Below are 15182 nucleotides of genomic sequence, written 5' to 3' on the forward strand. Positions count from 1 at the left end.
ACAAAATGATGCTAATGAGTTAATGACCAAATAATGTGTTCTGAAGAAAACAGCTAGTCATCAAAAGTTGAATCATTTGGTTATGTAGCTTCTGGCTGGGAACTTGAGCAGGTACTGGCGGGTGAGTAAATACTCCCTTATCTGAAGGTTAATGTCTTGGGACCTGAATTCTGTAACTCAATACATCCTCCATTTCTCATTTCCTGTTCAGACAGGCAGTGATTATGTGAGTCATTGGCTCTCTCACACTCTTGCACATCAGGTTATTTTAAAAAGTTTATAAAAGACTAGACAATGAATCCAGAAGGAAAGTTTCCTTACTGTTACTTCGATAACATGTTGGAGTGACACAGACTCTCTTCCTTGTGTGTCAGTCCCGCACACAGATATTACCATCATTCACTTGATTTCACACCTGCACGTTTTGCCTCCTTAAATATTGTTTTAAATGCCGAGTACAATGAAGGGAAAACGGAAAGCAATGAGATATTCTGCCTGTGTGAGAACCGCTTCTGTTCTGTCTGAGGAATGCTCTCTTTCCTGAAAAATCACCCAATCCTAAGAAGCCTTATCTAAATTCTAAGTTAGTTCATTGGTTGTGTCATCAGCCTGTGTGTCCCCATCGTCACAGAAAGCCCCTGCGTTTCCAACATGGGAGGTGATGGTGTGTAAAACCCGAAGCTGCCACCAGGGAGATCATTCACTTATTTACTAAAAAGGCACTTTTAATTCGCTTGGTGTATCGACACAGGTCTGCATCTGGGACTCCTCCTCCTGTCACCACGTGGACACAAGACTTCAGCAGCAACATGACTCTCCTCCAGGAGTGAGTCAGGCAGCAGCCGAGAAAAAGCAGTTACCTACTATATATTTGGAAGACTTCATCCAGGGTGCTTCAAAGTGACATAACTCATAGTCACAAGGGTGAAATATAACTGCATTTTCTAAATATTTATATATAAAAAAGGCTTTTTCTCTGGTGAGAGTTGATCCGTGCCCTGAGAGAAGCTGCAGGAGATGGTGAGGCTGGACGCGTGATGAATGCGTCCTCCGCGGAGCATGGGGGGGCAGATGCGCCTCTCCTCCAGGGGCTGTGGGAGTCCATGAGAGCGGGCCAGGAGGAGATCCTGCTCTCCCCTTACCTGTCTGCGTCCTACGCCTTCTTCATCCACGTGCTGCTCTGCGCACCTTTCCTCGCGCTGGACGCGCTGGGCAGCGTCTGTCCGCGGGTCTGCTCCTGGAGGCTCGCTGCAGGCTCGGGTCCGCCGCCGCCGCTCCGCCGATGGTTGGACTGTTTTCTGAGGTTGCTGTGGAGATACCTGACCACCGTCCTTCCGGCCACCGCGCTGTTAAACACCGTGAGGAGCCCCGCGCTGCCGCCGCTGGCTCCGTCCTGCTGGCAGCTCTTTGTGGAGGTCTTCGCGTCTTTGCTGCTTTTTGACACGCTCTTCTTTCTATGGCACGTCCTCATGCACAGGTAAGCTTCACGAGCATCCTGGACAAAATCATTACGATTCACGATATTAGCCCGATAATCGTCAAAATGCGCGTAAAGCTCTAAAAGATGGCACATAAATATTTTTATTAGATAAGACATCTATTATTGGTGAACATCTGTTTTAGTGTAAAAGTAATAAAAGCATCTTAAATAAGATAATTCATCAGGTCTCCTTGCATTATTAAAGTATAAATACCGTTTTAAAGTTTGTTTTAGCTTCTCTACCTTCATATCTGACAGCTTTTATTTATGATGACGCAATGATGGAAATTCACATGATGATGATGAGATGATGATGATGATGATGATGATGATGACACGAGGATAAATTCCTGTATTGTCCCATCCCTCATCTGCACCCATGTAGGTTATTTGTGTACTAGTCAAGCCCATTAAGAGGAAACGTAGGATTCATAATTTACATAATACAGTTTAAAAGAGCCCAGAGCCGTTTCTTCCCTTTGTTGGGCCCTATTTTGTCAAACTACGATGAGGGGTGGGGGTGGGGGGGATTCCAAACCTTTAGATGATCCTGTTACACTTTAAGAGGAAAACAGCCTACATTTGTGAAAACCTCTCATCTCAATTGACCCAAGCAAGTTAAACCTACAGGAAATTATAATAAAAGATAGAAACAATGAGGTACTTTTGTGTCACTAAATGGAACAGATGCATATAAAAAAAATAATAATAAACTTGCAGCTTGGGGCCCCCCTAGTGGCTGCGGGGGCCCTATTCACACATGTAGTCCATGGCGCTAGTGTTTTAAAAAGGGAAGAGCAACGTTGGGCAGTTGAAGTGTATACATATACCATATAACACATCTGTAAAGTTGACTTGAATTATGAAGCTAGCTTTGTTAACAGCTTCACACCAGAATCCACATGGATCCAGATCCAGTAACGTTGCTGCTCTGCTGCTTGTGTTCATCAGATCTCCTCCACAGTCCGCATATGGTCCTACTGCACCTAAGTACACTTCAGAGGTATTTGAACTGTACCTTTAGTCTTTGGCTAAACATCTACACTTAAGAGGGAACCAGTGTACTTGTTTACTGCAGTATGCCTCCATTCATCAGACAATAATAGTTATGAAACCATAGCATAACCTTCTTTATACAGGGACTTTGTGATGGAGTAGTTTGTGGTATACTTTTAATTCAGTATTTCTTCCTGATATTTACAATTGTTGTACTTCTTTTCCATACTCCAAATACTTTGTTCTAATCCATCTCTGTGTGCCTCCCATTGAGAATGAGTTCATCTGATAAGCTGTGTGGTCCAATGACAAATCTGATGACATTAAATGGGATTAGAATGGCAAATAACATGCTTAATGAAAAATGTTTCAGTGATATTGTTTCTGAAACATTGCTAAACAGTCAAGAGCCATGAGATGGGTTTTAAAGTGCTGCTCAAGTGAACCTCTAAGTCAGGGATGGGATAAAATAGGATTTTATCACAGCTCATGATGAAAAACAATCACATTAATCACGGTGAATAATCTTAAATATCATCACATTAGTGAATTGAAGAAGGTGTTTAGCTCACTATCATGGCAGAGAAGGGAAAATGGAGCCTGATATACACAATAAAAATCACTTTACTTGCTTACAACTGCATTTAATTTATTTTAATCATATTTTGATGATTCTAATTATAATATCCTGAATTGCAAATATTTTGGGATAAATTATCGTCACCTGAAATGTTCATATGGTCCCATGTTTACTAGATGAGGGACTTCCAAAAGATCAACACTGAAGCAGCAAAGCCTGAGATATCCTAACTTTTAGTCCCTCATATAAAGCTCCAAAAACATTGAATTCCACATTAAATAAATACAATTTAAAAATAATAATTGCATTTTTCACAATGCAACTCATCTCATTGGATCTTTCTTTAGCCCCCCATGCCTTACAACTTCTACTCTACATTAGCTGTGTCCCAATTCAGACGCTGCACCTGAAGGCTGCATGCACCACAGCTGCTGAGACAACAACGCTGTCCCGATGCAACGTTCAAGTGCAGCAGAGAAATGCAACCTTCTTTTCCTGACTCAGAGGATCCATCTGAGAGATCCTTCACCGTCCAACTTATCCCAAGATTCATTGCGTGCCGGTGACACTTTAATCAATATGGCAACGAGGGATGCGATTGGTTCAGCATATATGATGCAGCAGAAATACACTCGCACCTGTAATATATCATCAGCTGATGAAGCACATCCTCCATCATAACATGGAATAAAATTAATAATATGTTTTTTAGTTTAGTTTGCAGTAGGACGGTCAAAATGAAGGCATTAATGCAGGATGATCACAGTTAAATATTGATTTTAACTGTGTTTGTCACCTTTGCCGCTCCGTCGCCTCGTTGACAGGAAAGGGAAGAAGAGAACTCACGGCAGAAGAAGGAACTAACGTTATTATATTACTTTATTTGATACATATGATTTGATTGTTTGAGTTGTGGAAAAGGGGCAGGATATGTCATTTTATTTTGTGATATATTTGTTGTTTATTAGAATTTTATGTATTGTGTTTAGTATTATGTACTCTTCATTTAACTTCATTTTGTTTGTTATTGTTGTTTTACATGTTAAAGCTAGGGCTGTCAAATGATGGAACTTTTAATCAGATTAATCACAAGGTAGCTGTGGATTAATCATGATTTATCACCATTCGTAAATACACCTGAAAAATTCCCATCTTCTCTGTATGTTGTTGTGGGAATGGAAAACGACAGAAGTATGCACCAGAATGTGAAGCCTCGTCAAATAGAGATGCACTGAAAAGTACAAGTACTTACATTTCAGTACTTGCCAAGACAGAGTACTGATGTGAGTTATTAATAATACAATACAGTTATAACAATGACTTTGAAAACATTCGCCTTTGTTCACAGTAATATTAATAATGAGCAGTTAAATCATGCTGGCAGGAATTACTCTGTAGACCAGACCGTCTCATTATGAAACATTCTGACATTATGACATGCTTGGTTCGGCCTTTGGGGTCTTCAAAGGACCCGGCTGACGTAGCCCACCAAGGTCTACGTCGTCCTCGAATTTGAATTGGGACACAATGTGTTAGTTCAATCATTTGAGTCTCAATCACTATGACGTCATCAGGGACAGATACATTTTGCGCCCCTTCCTCCTGAACTAAGTGTCCTGACAGTTGCCTTTCAATAAGCTGCAACATTATTAATAATTAGCAGTAGAACTAGTAAACTGCCACAGATACACTGATTCCATACTGTTCCTGGATTATTGTATTGATTATGAATGAAGCGTATAAGCATAGACATGTGTTTGTGTGTTTCTCATCAGGGTTCCCTGGCTCTACCGCACCGCCCACCAGCTGCACCACCAGCACCACGTGACCTTTGCTCTGGCCGCTCAGGACAGCGGCTCACTGGAGCTGCTGTCTCTGCTGCTGCTGGCTCTGTGCAGCGCCTGGGCGGTGGGCTGCCACCCGCTCAGCGAAGCCTTCTTCCACCTCGCTAACAGCTGGCTGGCGGTGGAGGACCACTGTGGCTATGAACTGCCCTGGGCTCTGCACAGACTGCTGCCCTGTCTGGGAGGAGCCCCCTACCACCAAGCCCACCATACGCTCCACACTGTCAACTACGCCCCCTACTTCACCCACTGGGACCTCCTGTGGGGAACGTACCGCGCACCGGTGCAGCATTCACGTCCAGTGACGAACCGGTCCCAAACACCCAGCTGGGGATTGCTAGAGAAGCTGCAAATGAACCTGCTTTAATATTTCACTTTTCTAGTCTTCCAACCACTCGAAGCGCTTTACAGTACATGTCAGCATTCAGCCAATCACACACGCACATTCATACTGATGGCACTGATGGCAGAGATGGTCGTAACAAGTGCCCATCAGGAACACATTAACAGACCGATGGTGCAAGCCTTTGGGACAGTATTGTCCACGGACACTTAGACATGTGGACTGGAGGAGCCGGGGATTGAACCAGCGCTCTTCTGCCCAATATGCAATGAAGGATATTTTCTGCACATTGTGGTGTTCCTCTTCAGCTTTTCACACTTCATGAGGATATCTCATCCCATTGGTTTACAGCAAACCAACCATTCCCATTTCAGTCATACATCCTATAGTGTTGAGACTTTTTGTTATCCTAGAATTCACCAAATCCATGGACAAGCGTCATGTTCAGGTGGACAGTGTCCAATGTGACACCCGACAATGGCACTCTAACTCTCGTATCTGCAGCTGTTCAGTATCAAGTGAATGCAGCACGAGAGCAGGAAAGACAATAAATCAAGACAGTGATACTATGAACACATGGCTGAACTCATGTGCAACTGGTCTTGGGAGTGTATCCAGGTGGTTTCATATGCTTTCATGTACAACTCCATGAAGTTGGGACGTTGTGTAAATAAGAACACAATACAATGATTTGCAAATCATTTTCAACCTATATTCAATTGAACTACTGACACTACAAAGACAAGATTTTTAATGTTCAAACTGATCAACTTTATTGTTCTTTTGCAAATATTCACTCGTTTTGAATTTGATGCTTGCAACACGTTCCAAAAAAGCTGTGACAGGGGCAACAGAAGCCTGGGAAAGTTGAGGAATGCCTGTTTGGACAGGTCTTTTGTGAACAACTGCATGAGCAAATAGTCCAGCAGTTTAGAACAACGTTTCTTAACGTACAACTGCACGGAATTAAGAGATTTCATGGCATTGGTAACTTGCACATCTGTGAAGGCACCGTTGATGCTGAAAGGTACATACAGGTTTTGGAGCAACATGCTGCCATCCAAGCAAGGTTGGTTTCAGGGAAGTCCCTGTTCATTTCAGCAAGACAATGCCAAGCCAAATTCTGCACGTGTTCAGACAGTATGGCTTCGTAGTAAAAGAGTGCGGGTACTAGACTGGCCTGCCTGCAGTCCAGACTTGTCTCCCACTGAAAATGTGTGGTGCATTATGAAGTGCAAAATATGACAATGGAGACCTCGGACTGTTGAGCAACTGAAGTCGTACATCAAGCAAGAATGGGAAAGAATTTCACCTACAACATTTCAACATTAGTGTCCTCAGTTCCCAAACACTTATTAAGAGTTGTTAAAAGGAAAGGTGATGAAACACAGTGGTAAACATGGCCCTGTCACAGCTTTTTTGGAACATGTTGCAGGCATCAAATTCAAAATGAGTGAATATTTGAACAAAACTAAAGTGTATTAGTTTGAACATTAAATATCTTGTCTTTGAAGTGTATGCAATAGAATATAGGTTGAAAATTGGTACCGAAATGCTACCCGCTTACCAGCAAACTCAGCCATTTTTCCGTTGGTGTTTTTCCACACTAACTGGCAACCCCAAATACTCTTGACCCCTGACTTACATACCATGTGATACCAACGTTGTTATTCTATTGGCTCACAAGCCTTGCTAGAAGCCGCAGCCACACAGAGGTAAACAAAACCTTAATTACATTACATTATTAATTCACAATCAAAAAATGTTTTTCACAAGAAGTGATACTTTTGATTCTGCACCTTTCAAAAAGCTTTATGGATGTTTTTTTTATTTTTTTATTATTCGTTTACATAAAAATGTTATGACCTTTAAGTGAAAGTCTGAAGCTGATATTCACTCATGCCACATTACTCAAGCACTTTTGTGCCACATTCAAGTCTGTACATTACAATCGGTAACTCCAACCGGCAGCTTAGCTTACTGCTAGCCTGCCTCAGCGGAGACTCCAGGAAGTGACTTCGCCTGGCCAAGAAACAGTCAAACAAACCGTCAAACCTGACAGATTAAACAAACGAGGTGAATTTAAAGTCCTACTTAGTGGATCTTGTTCCCCCAGTTTCCAGTCTTTATTTTAAGATAAGCTAAACTGGCTGCTGCTTCACATTTAGCATGTACAGACATGAGTGACCTCTCTGATTAGTCAGCAGTGGCAGGAAAGCTAAGATTTCCCCAAACTATTTCTTTTATCACTAAATGATTTGATACCTGAGCCAAAGGCCGTTGTATAGTTTGTACCATATTTTCTTGATGAATATATTGTAAAGAATCTCTTCAGTGCTATATTCTTTCATCTATGCATGGGAAAACATACACAGATTTTAGTGCGCCACAGGCTCAGGTTTCTGTTGTACTGCTGCAGTTAGTGATATTTATGCTGCGGGCCCTCTCAGCTGTCTACTCGCTGTTAAATGGTTCCATGTGGATTTCACTGAGTAATAAAAACCATGTGTTTTTTTTCTCGAGAAGCCTTTCAGTCCCTTTTTTGGATTCCTAACCTTTGTAATTTGTTCTACAAGAGGTACATCGTCATCAGAGCCTTTAAAAGCCGACAATCACAGCGTCCCTCTGGGTTTCTGTTCAACAGACCACAGCTGGGATCAGCCCGGATGAGTTGGAGCTACCTCTGCCTTGGCATCCCTGCTGCGTTCACATGAAAGGAGAGCAATGAGCTCCAGATTGCTCTGCGCTTCATCACAGTGAGATATGTCTAACACTTAATGACTCACCACAGGGAGCAATGCTTAGAGATAACCAGTTGATGCAACATTTCTTAATGAGTGTGATTTTAACATGTAATAAAACAATAATTATAAATTGGACTTTTCTCACACGTAGGCTACCAGCCATCTCAGTAATGACTTGTAATTTGTTTTGGGTTTTTTTTTTTTTTTTTTGGAGGGGGGGTCTCCAGTGAGTGCAAATCATTACTTTTAATGATGGACAGTTGACTTGAACTGAACGCAATGTTCTGTAAAGCGCTGTAGTCATCGCGTGATCGACGGCGAACATCTGTTTTTCATTTCTAACTCCTCCAGTGGGCGTTTTTAGGAAATTGCACAACCTCAGAGTCAAATTCAAATTGTTAAAAGGTGTTTTTCATACATGCTCATGAAGAAATGCTGGGCCGAGTGTGTGTTTCATGGGAAACGAAGAGATGAGAGCGGGAGATGAGCGCTGGGTGGTGGTGTTACCAAGAGATGGAATGATAAACATGTGACCCAAAACGGAAACAATCAGGCCCTATTACAGACGTCACGTCAGAGCCAGGGCGAGTCGTGCAGCTTCGGATGACCCACCAAAACACACGTTCACAGCGAGACACACGTCAACAACCAGCAGCCGAGGTCACGATGCCGGGCACCCGACCGCTACGGGAATATGACGCACTTTGAAACGTCTGTACATTTTTGAGGCATTCAGTTTGTTTACTTGTTTGTTAAATGTGCTCCTCTGGACATATGCTTCATACACTCCAGGAGAACGATTAAAAAATATTTGTCGACGGCAGGGGGCCGCTACAAAACAAGAGAGAGAGGAAATAGCACAGAGCACTGCACCAGGCCTTATCATCAGACTTCCCATTTCTTCATATTTCCTGAAAGTTTGCCATTCAGTGACAAAGGCCAGATTTCTTCCACTATTCTGTAAATATTCAATTAGTGAGCCTTTACATAGCTGAGACCTCCTGAGTAGCTGGCCGAGGTCCTTGCCCTCTGGTCTGTTGCCATATTTAGAAGACCTCTGCTCTCATCTTACGCGAGAGGTCAGTCAGTGACTCGTCTGCTTTCTGACACATCTCAGTGCACTTGTCATCTGTGGGCTGCTGCCAAAGGCTTTGAACAGTCAACACTACTGTAACATGTTTCTGGAACTCCAGTTATGACACACACAGTTTGACTTGCACATAGAGGGGAAATCTGTGCACACGTTCAGAACAGGAATCATCATTCTGTAAAGATGGGACGTAGAAATGGTGTTATTTACCCCTCACATACCTTTTACCTGACCTTTTGTTAACTATTACTAATTAGTGACTATAATGACTGCATTAGGATTGGTCATGGGTTGCAGAATCCATCGTCTGTGTCTTTGTCTTGTTTATCGTTCATCCTCAGTTCTGCTGCTGTAGCTGTGGAGTTTACCCAAACAGAGCACAGACATCTCACCTTTCATAGAACAGAAGTGTGACTCATTTTTAACAGCGACGGCCTCTGATGTGTAGCCTTTATTTATTTTTTAAATGTGCGTTGGTGCACGAAAAAAACCACCCTTGCAATCTAGAGGACATTCATAGAAAATTGAGTGAGAACAGAAAGAGATACTGGAGTCCAGATCTTTGTTTTGTCTTGGTGAACAGGTTTTCCATCACAGCTGTCTGCATCTGCTAGCTGTCAATGTGAGCAGCAGGCCATCCATTTTGTTCATTAGCGGGCCTTCCACACGGTTTCCCATGGTTCTTTGTTTGTGTGTCATGTATGAACTATGACCCACGAGCTGATACTGTCAGACTAAATGATCTGAATGTCAGCAATGCATTGTATCATTGGTTCAGCAGCTTATTTCTTAAATAATGGAAAGGAAAGCTGACAAACCAAGATGCTCTGATTGATCATTGTAATGTGGGAAATAGAGCATGTAAAATGAACTGTGAAAAACAACATCTCTGTGGTAATTTAGCTCCAAATATTTACGTTCATCTTGATATGAGCTAATCCCAATGACATTTTGATGACGCGTAAACTTTCTAAAAACAGTGAGGATCAGTGAAGGAGACTTTCCAAATATGATTTGTTCAGTAATTGTTCTTTATTGTTTTAGAAATCATTACCATTTCTCTTCCCAACATAATTCACTTTGTGCTGCAAATGCATTGTCATGGATACAAAACCTCCTCTACATTAAGTAACTTACAAATGTACAGATACAGTTATCTACTCTGTTGTAAAAATTAATAAATTAGAACAATAAATAGTCTTTTATTTGCAGCAGAGGTATCAAAAGGCTTTTAAACGAAGACAGTGTATTTCTGTAATTGTATTTCTTTTGAGACAAGGTGGCCCCTCTTCCACTCTTGTGTTTGGCCGTAATATAATAACTGTCCAAATGGCCATTTTTACCATAAAAGTGATGGATCAACTGAGGAGTTGGAGATGTCAGGACACATGGTACTAGGTCAGAGACTTAAGATTGTTTGTTGCCTAGGAATGTGGACAGCCTTTTGTCCTGTTCCACTCCCCCATCTCACCACCTCAGAAGTTGCCCAGAATGCCGTCCAGTTCTCCAAGCGTGAGTGGTGGCATGCATGTTTCTCAAACCCCCACACCTTGCTATCGCTGTAGCTAGGGGGAGTGGAATAGAGGCATGTGAAGTGGGAAACAGGATTGGGATAGATAACCCTTCCACATAGGACCCCTGCACAGTGCTGACGTATCAGGAGGCTGCAGGAGGCAGGAGGTGGGCCTGGAGATTTCATGCCTTGTCAGGTTGCCTCACGGGGGTCATTTCACAGCGCCAGGACACATGAAGTGCTGATTAGTGTTTGCATCGAGCGGGGAGGCCAGAGATAAGTGGAGAGGAAGACAGATGTCAGGGGGAAGGAGAGGGAGGGGACCAACTGGCCCACTGGTTCCCACCAGGCTGCACACACTGTCGGATGTACTGGGTTGGTCCTTTGGGAGGTCTTGTTCCTTTTCATTCTTGTGGGTATGAGGACACACCTTGGCATCACTGTCGGGTGACTGTCGCTCTGCAGTTATTCCACTGTGTGAAACATCTTCATTCAAAGCGCACATAGTTTCATGAATAGTGAATGTACACTTCCAATCTCACTGAGAACCCTTACAGAGATTCCAACAGTTGTCCTTTCGTTGAAGACAGATTAGGCTTTAACCTCATTTTTCAGCTTACTGTTAGTTCTGTGTCGTTCCTCTGTAAGACTTTTACGGAGAGTTAAACTCTCTAGAGGCTTGGACTATCTGCAGCCACACTCAGCCACCACCATGCCTTCGAACTTGTACTTGTAGGTGACAACGCCTGTGTCATCCAAGTACAGCAGGGAGATGGGGTCCAGCTTGGTGGGCACACAACAAGCTCGTGCCGCCTTCTGAGGACTGTTGATGTTGATCAATGTCTGGACAATGGCGTGCTTGGTGGGCGTGACGTGCTTTGTCAGCGGGAAGGAACAAATACCGGTGCACTCAAATGCTTCGTAACCGGTGGGTGCCAGAATCCAACTGTCCCAGCCAATATCTTTGAACTCTACGTACAGAGATTGCTTCTTGCAGTGGTTTCCCTTGGCATTGCGACGGATGCGTGATGCGGTGTCGTAGATCAGATTGGAGCGCATTTGTATGAGGTCCTCTTCATCTGGCTCAGCTTCTTCATCTCCCCCATCCCTGTCCCTCCCCAGCTCCCCCCACAATCCATCCAGGCCCATCCCCAAATCGTTCTGGACCACCATGTCGGAGGTTTCGTGGTCAATCATCTCGTTCAGCTCGCGCTTGTCATCGCGGTGATCACTACTCTGGTCATCAGAGAAAATAATCAGAAGAGGTTTGTGTTTCTCCTCAAGGCTGGTGTCAATCTTCATGTCTCCTTCAGGGGGATTTGAGTCTTTGTTGTCCTCGGTCATACCTTGAACATTATCTTCATTAGCCATGCTGGCAATGTGCACTTCCAACCGGTGCGTGGTTCCAAGCTCAGCCTTCCGCCAGCGTTGAACAGCAGCAGTGAGGTCAAAGGCCTCCCAGCCGTTATCAGTGCCATAGACCTGGCGTGAAGCCAACTCCACCAGCTCAATCCACTCTTGTTGCCCTCTGAATCCATCGCCTCTCACCGTGTTCTCCTCGGTTATGTTGCCTTCCCCGACGTGCAATTCCAGTTCGTAAATAGTGACCTTGCGATCCACACCGGCATAGAGGTGGCGGTCAGTCTGGACAAGGGTGTAGAGTCGAAGCTCGGCTGCTGCGATGTGTTCATGATGGGGGACTGACACGTTGAAGAGGAGCGGGTGACGCCTTACGCCTCCAACACCCACAATGCTGGGAGATGAATCTGGGAAAGAGAAATAAATGATCAAATTTTAACTGAACCTAACCCAACTGATCCTCCTCATTACCATTGAACTATTATCTTAGAATGTTTGCAAGGTGTTACATTTCAAAATAAGAGGGGCATTCTGATACGACCACTAACTAGCACAGAGAAGTAACAAGAAACAGATTAAAGGCTTGGATTTAAACAACTACATTTTGGTAACGCAAACTTAATATAGCACACATATACAGGAGGACACTTCTTCTCAGTTTCACTCCTTAGATGCTTTGGACTGGCAGACCAGAGTGTGGTGAAGGAAATATTAATAATATAATGATAATAATATTTAAATAAAAAATTTCATGAATATATTCAATAAACTTGGCAGCCACTAAGAATCTATATTATCAACAGGGGCATTATCATATGGAACAAAGGATCTTTACCTTCATTTTTGAAGCTGCGGACGATGTTGGCGGAGGGCATCGCAGTGCGGTCATTAGCAAATCGGTTGTAGAGCTCCATCATGTACTCAGGCGGCTCTTCTCGTGTGCTTCCAGGAGGCAGTGGAGGAAGACCCAAACCAGAAAGGTTGAAAGTCCGCAGAAACTGTTCCTTCAGGCTCTCCAGCAAGCTCTGCATGTTCATGTTGTTGTCCTGTTCCAGCACTGATGGATCCACCACCCCTCCATGCCCGTCTCCCAGCCCCGGAGCAGGGCGATGTCTCTGATGGGTAATGGAGATCGGGCTGCTCTGTCCACAGAGCCCCTGGAGCAGCAGCATGGAAAACAGCAAGAGCCAAGTCCTGGAGCTGCAGACGGTTCCCAGTCGAGAGACCCAAATGCTCGCCATGGGAACAACAATCTGCAGCTTCCTAGTTGATGCCCTTTTGGGTTTTTCTACGCAGCAGCAAGAAAAAAATGATTGTGGTCTCTGAACACCTTAATCCAAAGGTTAATTGAAATTGTGGTCAGTTCATCTATGGGCAAAGAAAGTTCTGGATCCTCGGCAGTAGACAATAGTGTTGCTGACCCTTGCACTGACCAGTGTGAGACTCTCTGCAGGAGTGTGTGTTCCTGCTGCCTCACTCCAGATTTCACAGCATTTATTCTTGCGCACACCTTTTGAAGTCTTCTGCGACAGGGCTGCGGTTCCGGTGACAGGGTGGCCAAGGCTTGTCTTTGTCCGTCCGAGTCATTTCTGTTGTGTCCTCTCCTCTGTCAGTCTCTCTCTGGGCTCTGCTCTCTTCTTCCCAGCTCTTTCTTTCTGTCCCTTATCTATGATATGGTGGGCTCTGCATTGCTCAGTGCTTATGGTCTCTTTGCTGGGGTGTGTGTGTGTGTGTTTGTGTGTGTGCGTGCGTGCCTTCAACTTTGTGCGATGCACATGAGCGTGTGTTATCTCACAACTTCCTTAATGAGGATTTTGTAAACACGGTCATGTAGCCTCTTCCTTGTGGAAGCGCTATTTTGTTTGGGTGGGTGCTCCAGGGTTGATAATCTTCATTTGTTTGTTTGCTTTGTAAATGGTCGAGTTCTGCGAGCTGCCGTCTAGGCTCCATTGACCATTTCTGTTTGACAAAATACACCAAGGCTCTGTTGTTATTGCTAAATGTAACAGGATATATCTATTAGACAACGCTTGGCCAAATGAAATTGAAATGCAATGAGGTGTGAGGCCTTAATGATCAAGGAGGAAAGATACTGACGGTGAGGTGGAGGACATTTCAATCAGCATGAGGACGAAAGAGTTGTGGAAAATAATAATTTATGTTCATTCAACATAGCAGCAACTATTCATTTCATAAATGATGGTCCATTTAGAGTCAAATAGACCATAAACCAGGGTATGCTTTAGTGTGTGGCTACCATACAGGTCACTACAGCGGCCACGCTACAGGTAGCTATTTTAACTTGACTTTAACACTTAGCTGTAAAGTTAATTTGAATTATGAAGCTGACTTTGTTAACAGATTCACACCAGAAACCACATGGATCCAGATCCAGTAAGGTTGCTGCTTCAGGTGCTGCTCTGCTGCTTGTGTTCATTGGATCCAGCCGTTGCTCTTTCGCAGTCCAAATATGGTCACTTCCTTCACTGGTGGCAAAAATTCTACGATGGCAACTGCCAAAATGCCAAACTTGGGGCTTCAAAACCAGAGTGCACAAACCACTGGGGGACTTCTTGACTACGTCCACTTCTTATACAGTCTATGGGTAAAATGTTCTCTGTGAACTTCCTTTTCTGATAAAATCACATTGTGTCTGAAATGGGATATCTGGGAACAAGAGGAGCCTTAAAAAAATGCAAGAGCATGGTCGTAAGGCACGTTTGGCCAGGGGTCCACTGAGCAAGACATGTACATGACCGAGCAGACTGTCTGGCACTGCTGCCAACATGGAGTCAAGGGGCTGGTTTGCTTATCAAATTCATAATGAGTTGAATAACTGTTCCGTTCGTCACCTGAACTCTCATCCCACTACACAACTGTCCTTCATTCCTGAGCTTCTTTGAGTGACCTACAGATACACTCCTGATTGCGGCGCGTCACAGAGATGGGAAGGAATGAGCGTTTCCTGCCTCTGCCACTCATCTGCCAGGTTGACAGTTGACAGGCATGCTGTTATCTGTCACTCTGTTCAACTGCTGCCTCACTTCTTCCTGGTGGCCACAAGAAGGCTTGATAATGTAATTTTGTACACACACACACACACACACACACACACACACACACACACACACACACACACACACACATTCACTCGGTCCCATCCATATGGTCAGTATTAAGGTCCTTCGGGTGTATCAAATGGGGATTTATGAAGGCCTGATTTGGGCTTTGAC

At 43.8% G+C, this 15182-nt stretch overlaps 2 protein-coding genes across 2 annotated transcripts; one reads left to right on the plus strand and one right to left on the minus strand.

The window, feature by feature from the left end:
• Positions 1-374: 374 nt before the first annotated feature.
• ch25hl3 (cholesterol 25-hydroxylase like 3) lies at positions 375-6122 on the plus strand. Its single transcript, XM_084024870.1, has 2 exons — positions 375-1477; positions 4832-6122. Exons 1-2 carry the CDS (start codon positions 1038-1040, stop codon positions 5265-5267), a joined length of 876 nt encoding a protein of 291 aa, XP_083880996.1. The 5' UTR covers positions 375-1037; the 3' UTR covers positions 5268-6122.
• A 3974-nt stretch (positions 6123-10096) lies between these two features.
• Positions 10097-14533, minus strand: bmp10 (bone morphogenetic protein 10). The gene is made up of 2 exons (XM_084024903.1): positions 12785-14533; positions 10097-12356 (listed from the first exon to the last, which is right to left on the minus strand). Exons 1-2 carry the CDS (start codon positions 13188-13190, stop codon positions 11275-11277), a joined length of 1488 nt encoding a protein of 495 aa, XP_083881029.1. The 5' UTR covers positions 13191-14533; the 3' UTR covers positions 10097-11274.
• Positions 14534-15182: the final 649 nt, after the last annotated feature.

The sequence above is a fragment of the Eutrigla gurnardus genome (assembly GCF_963514095.1).
Source record: "Eutrigla gurnardus genome assembly, chromosome: 13".
Lineage (NCBI taxonomy): Eukaryota > Metazoa > Chordata > Actinopteri > Perciformes > Triglidae > Eutrigla > Eutrigla gurnardus.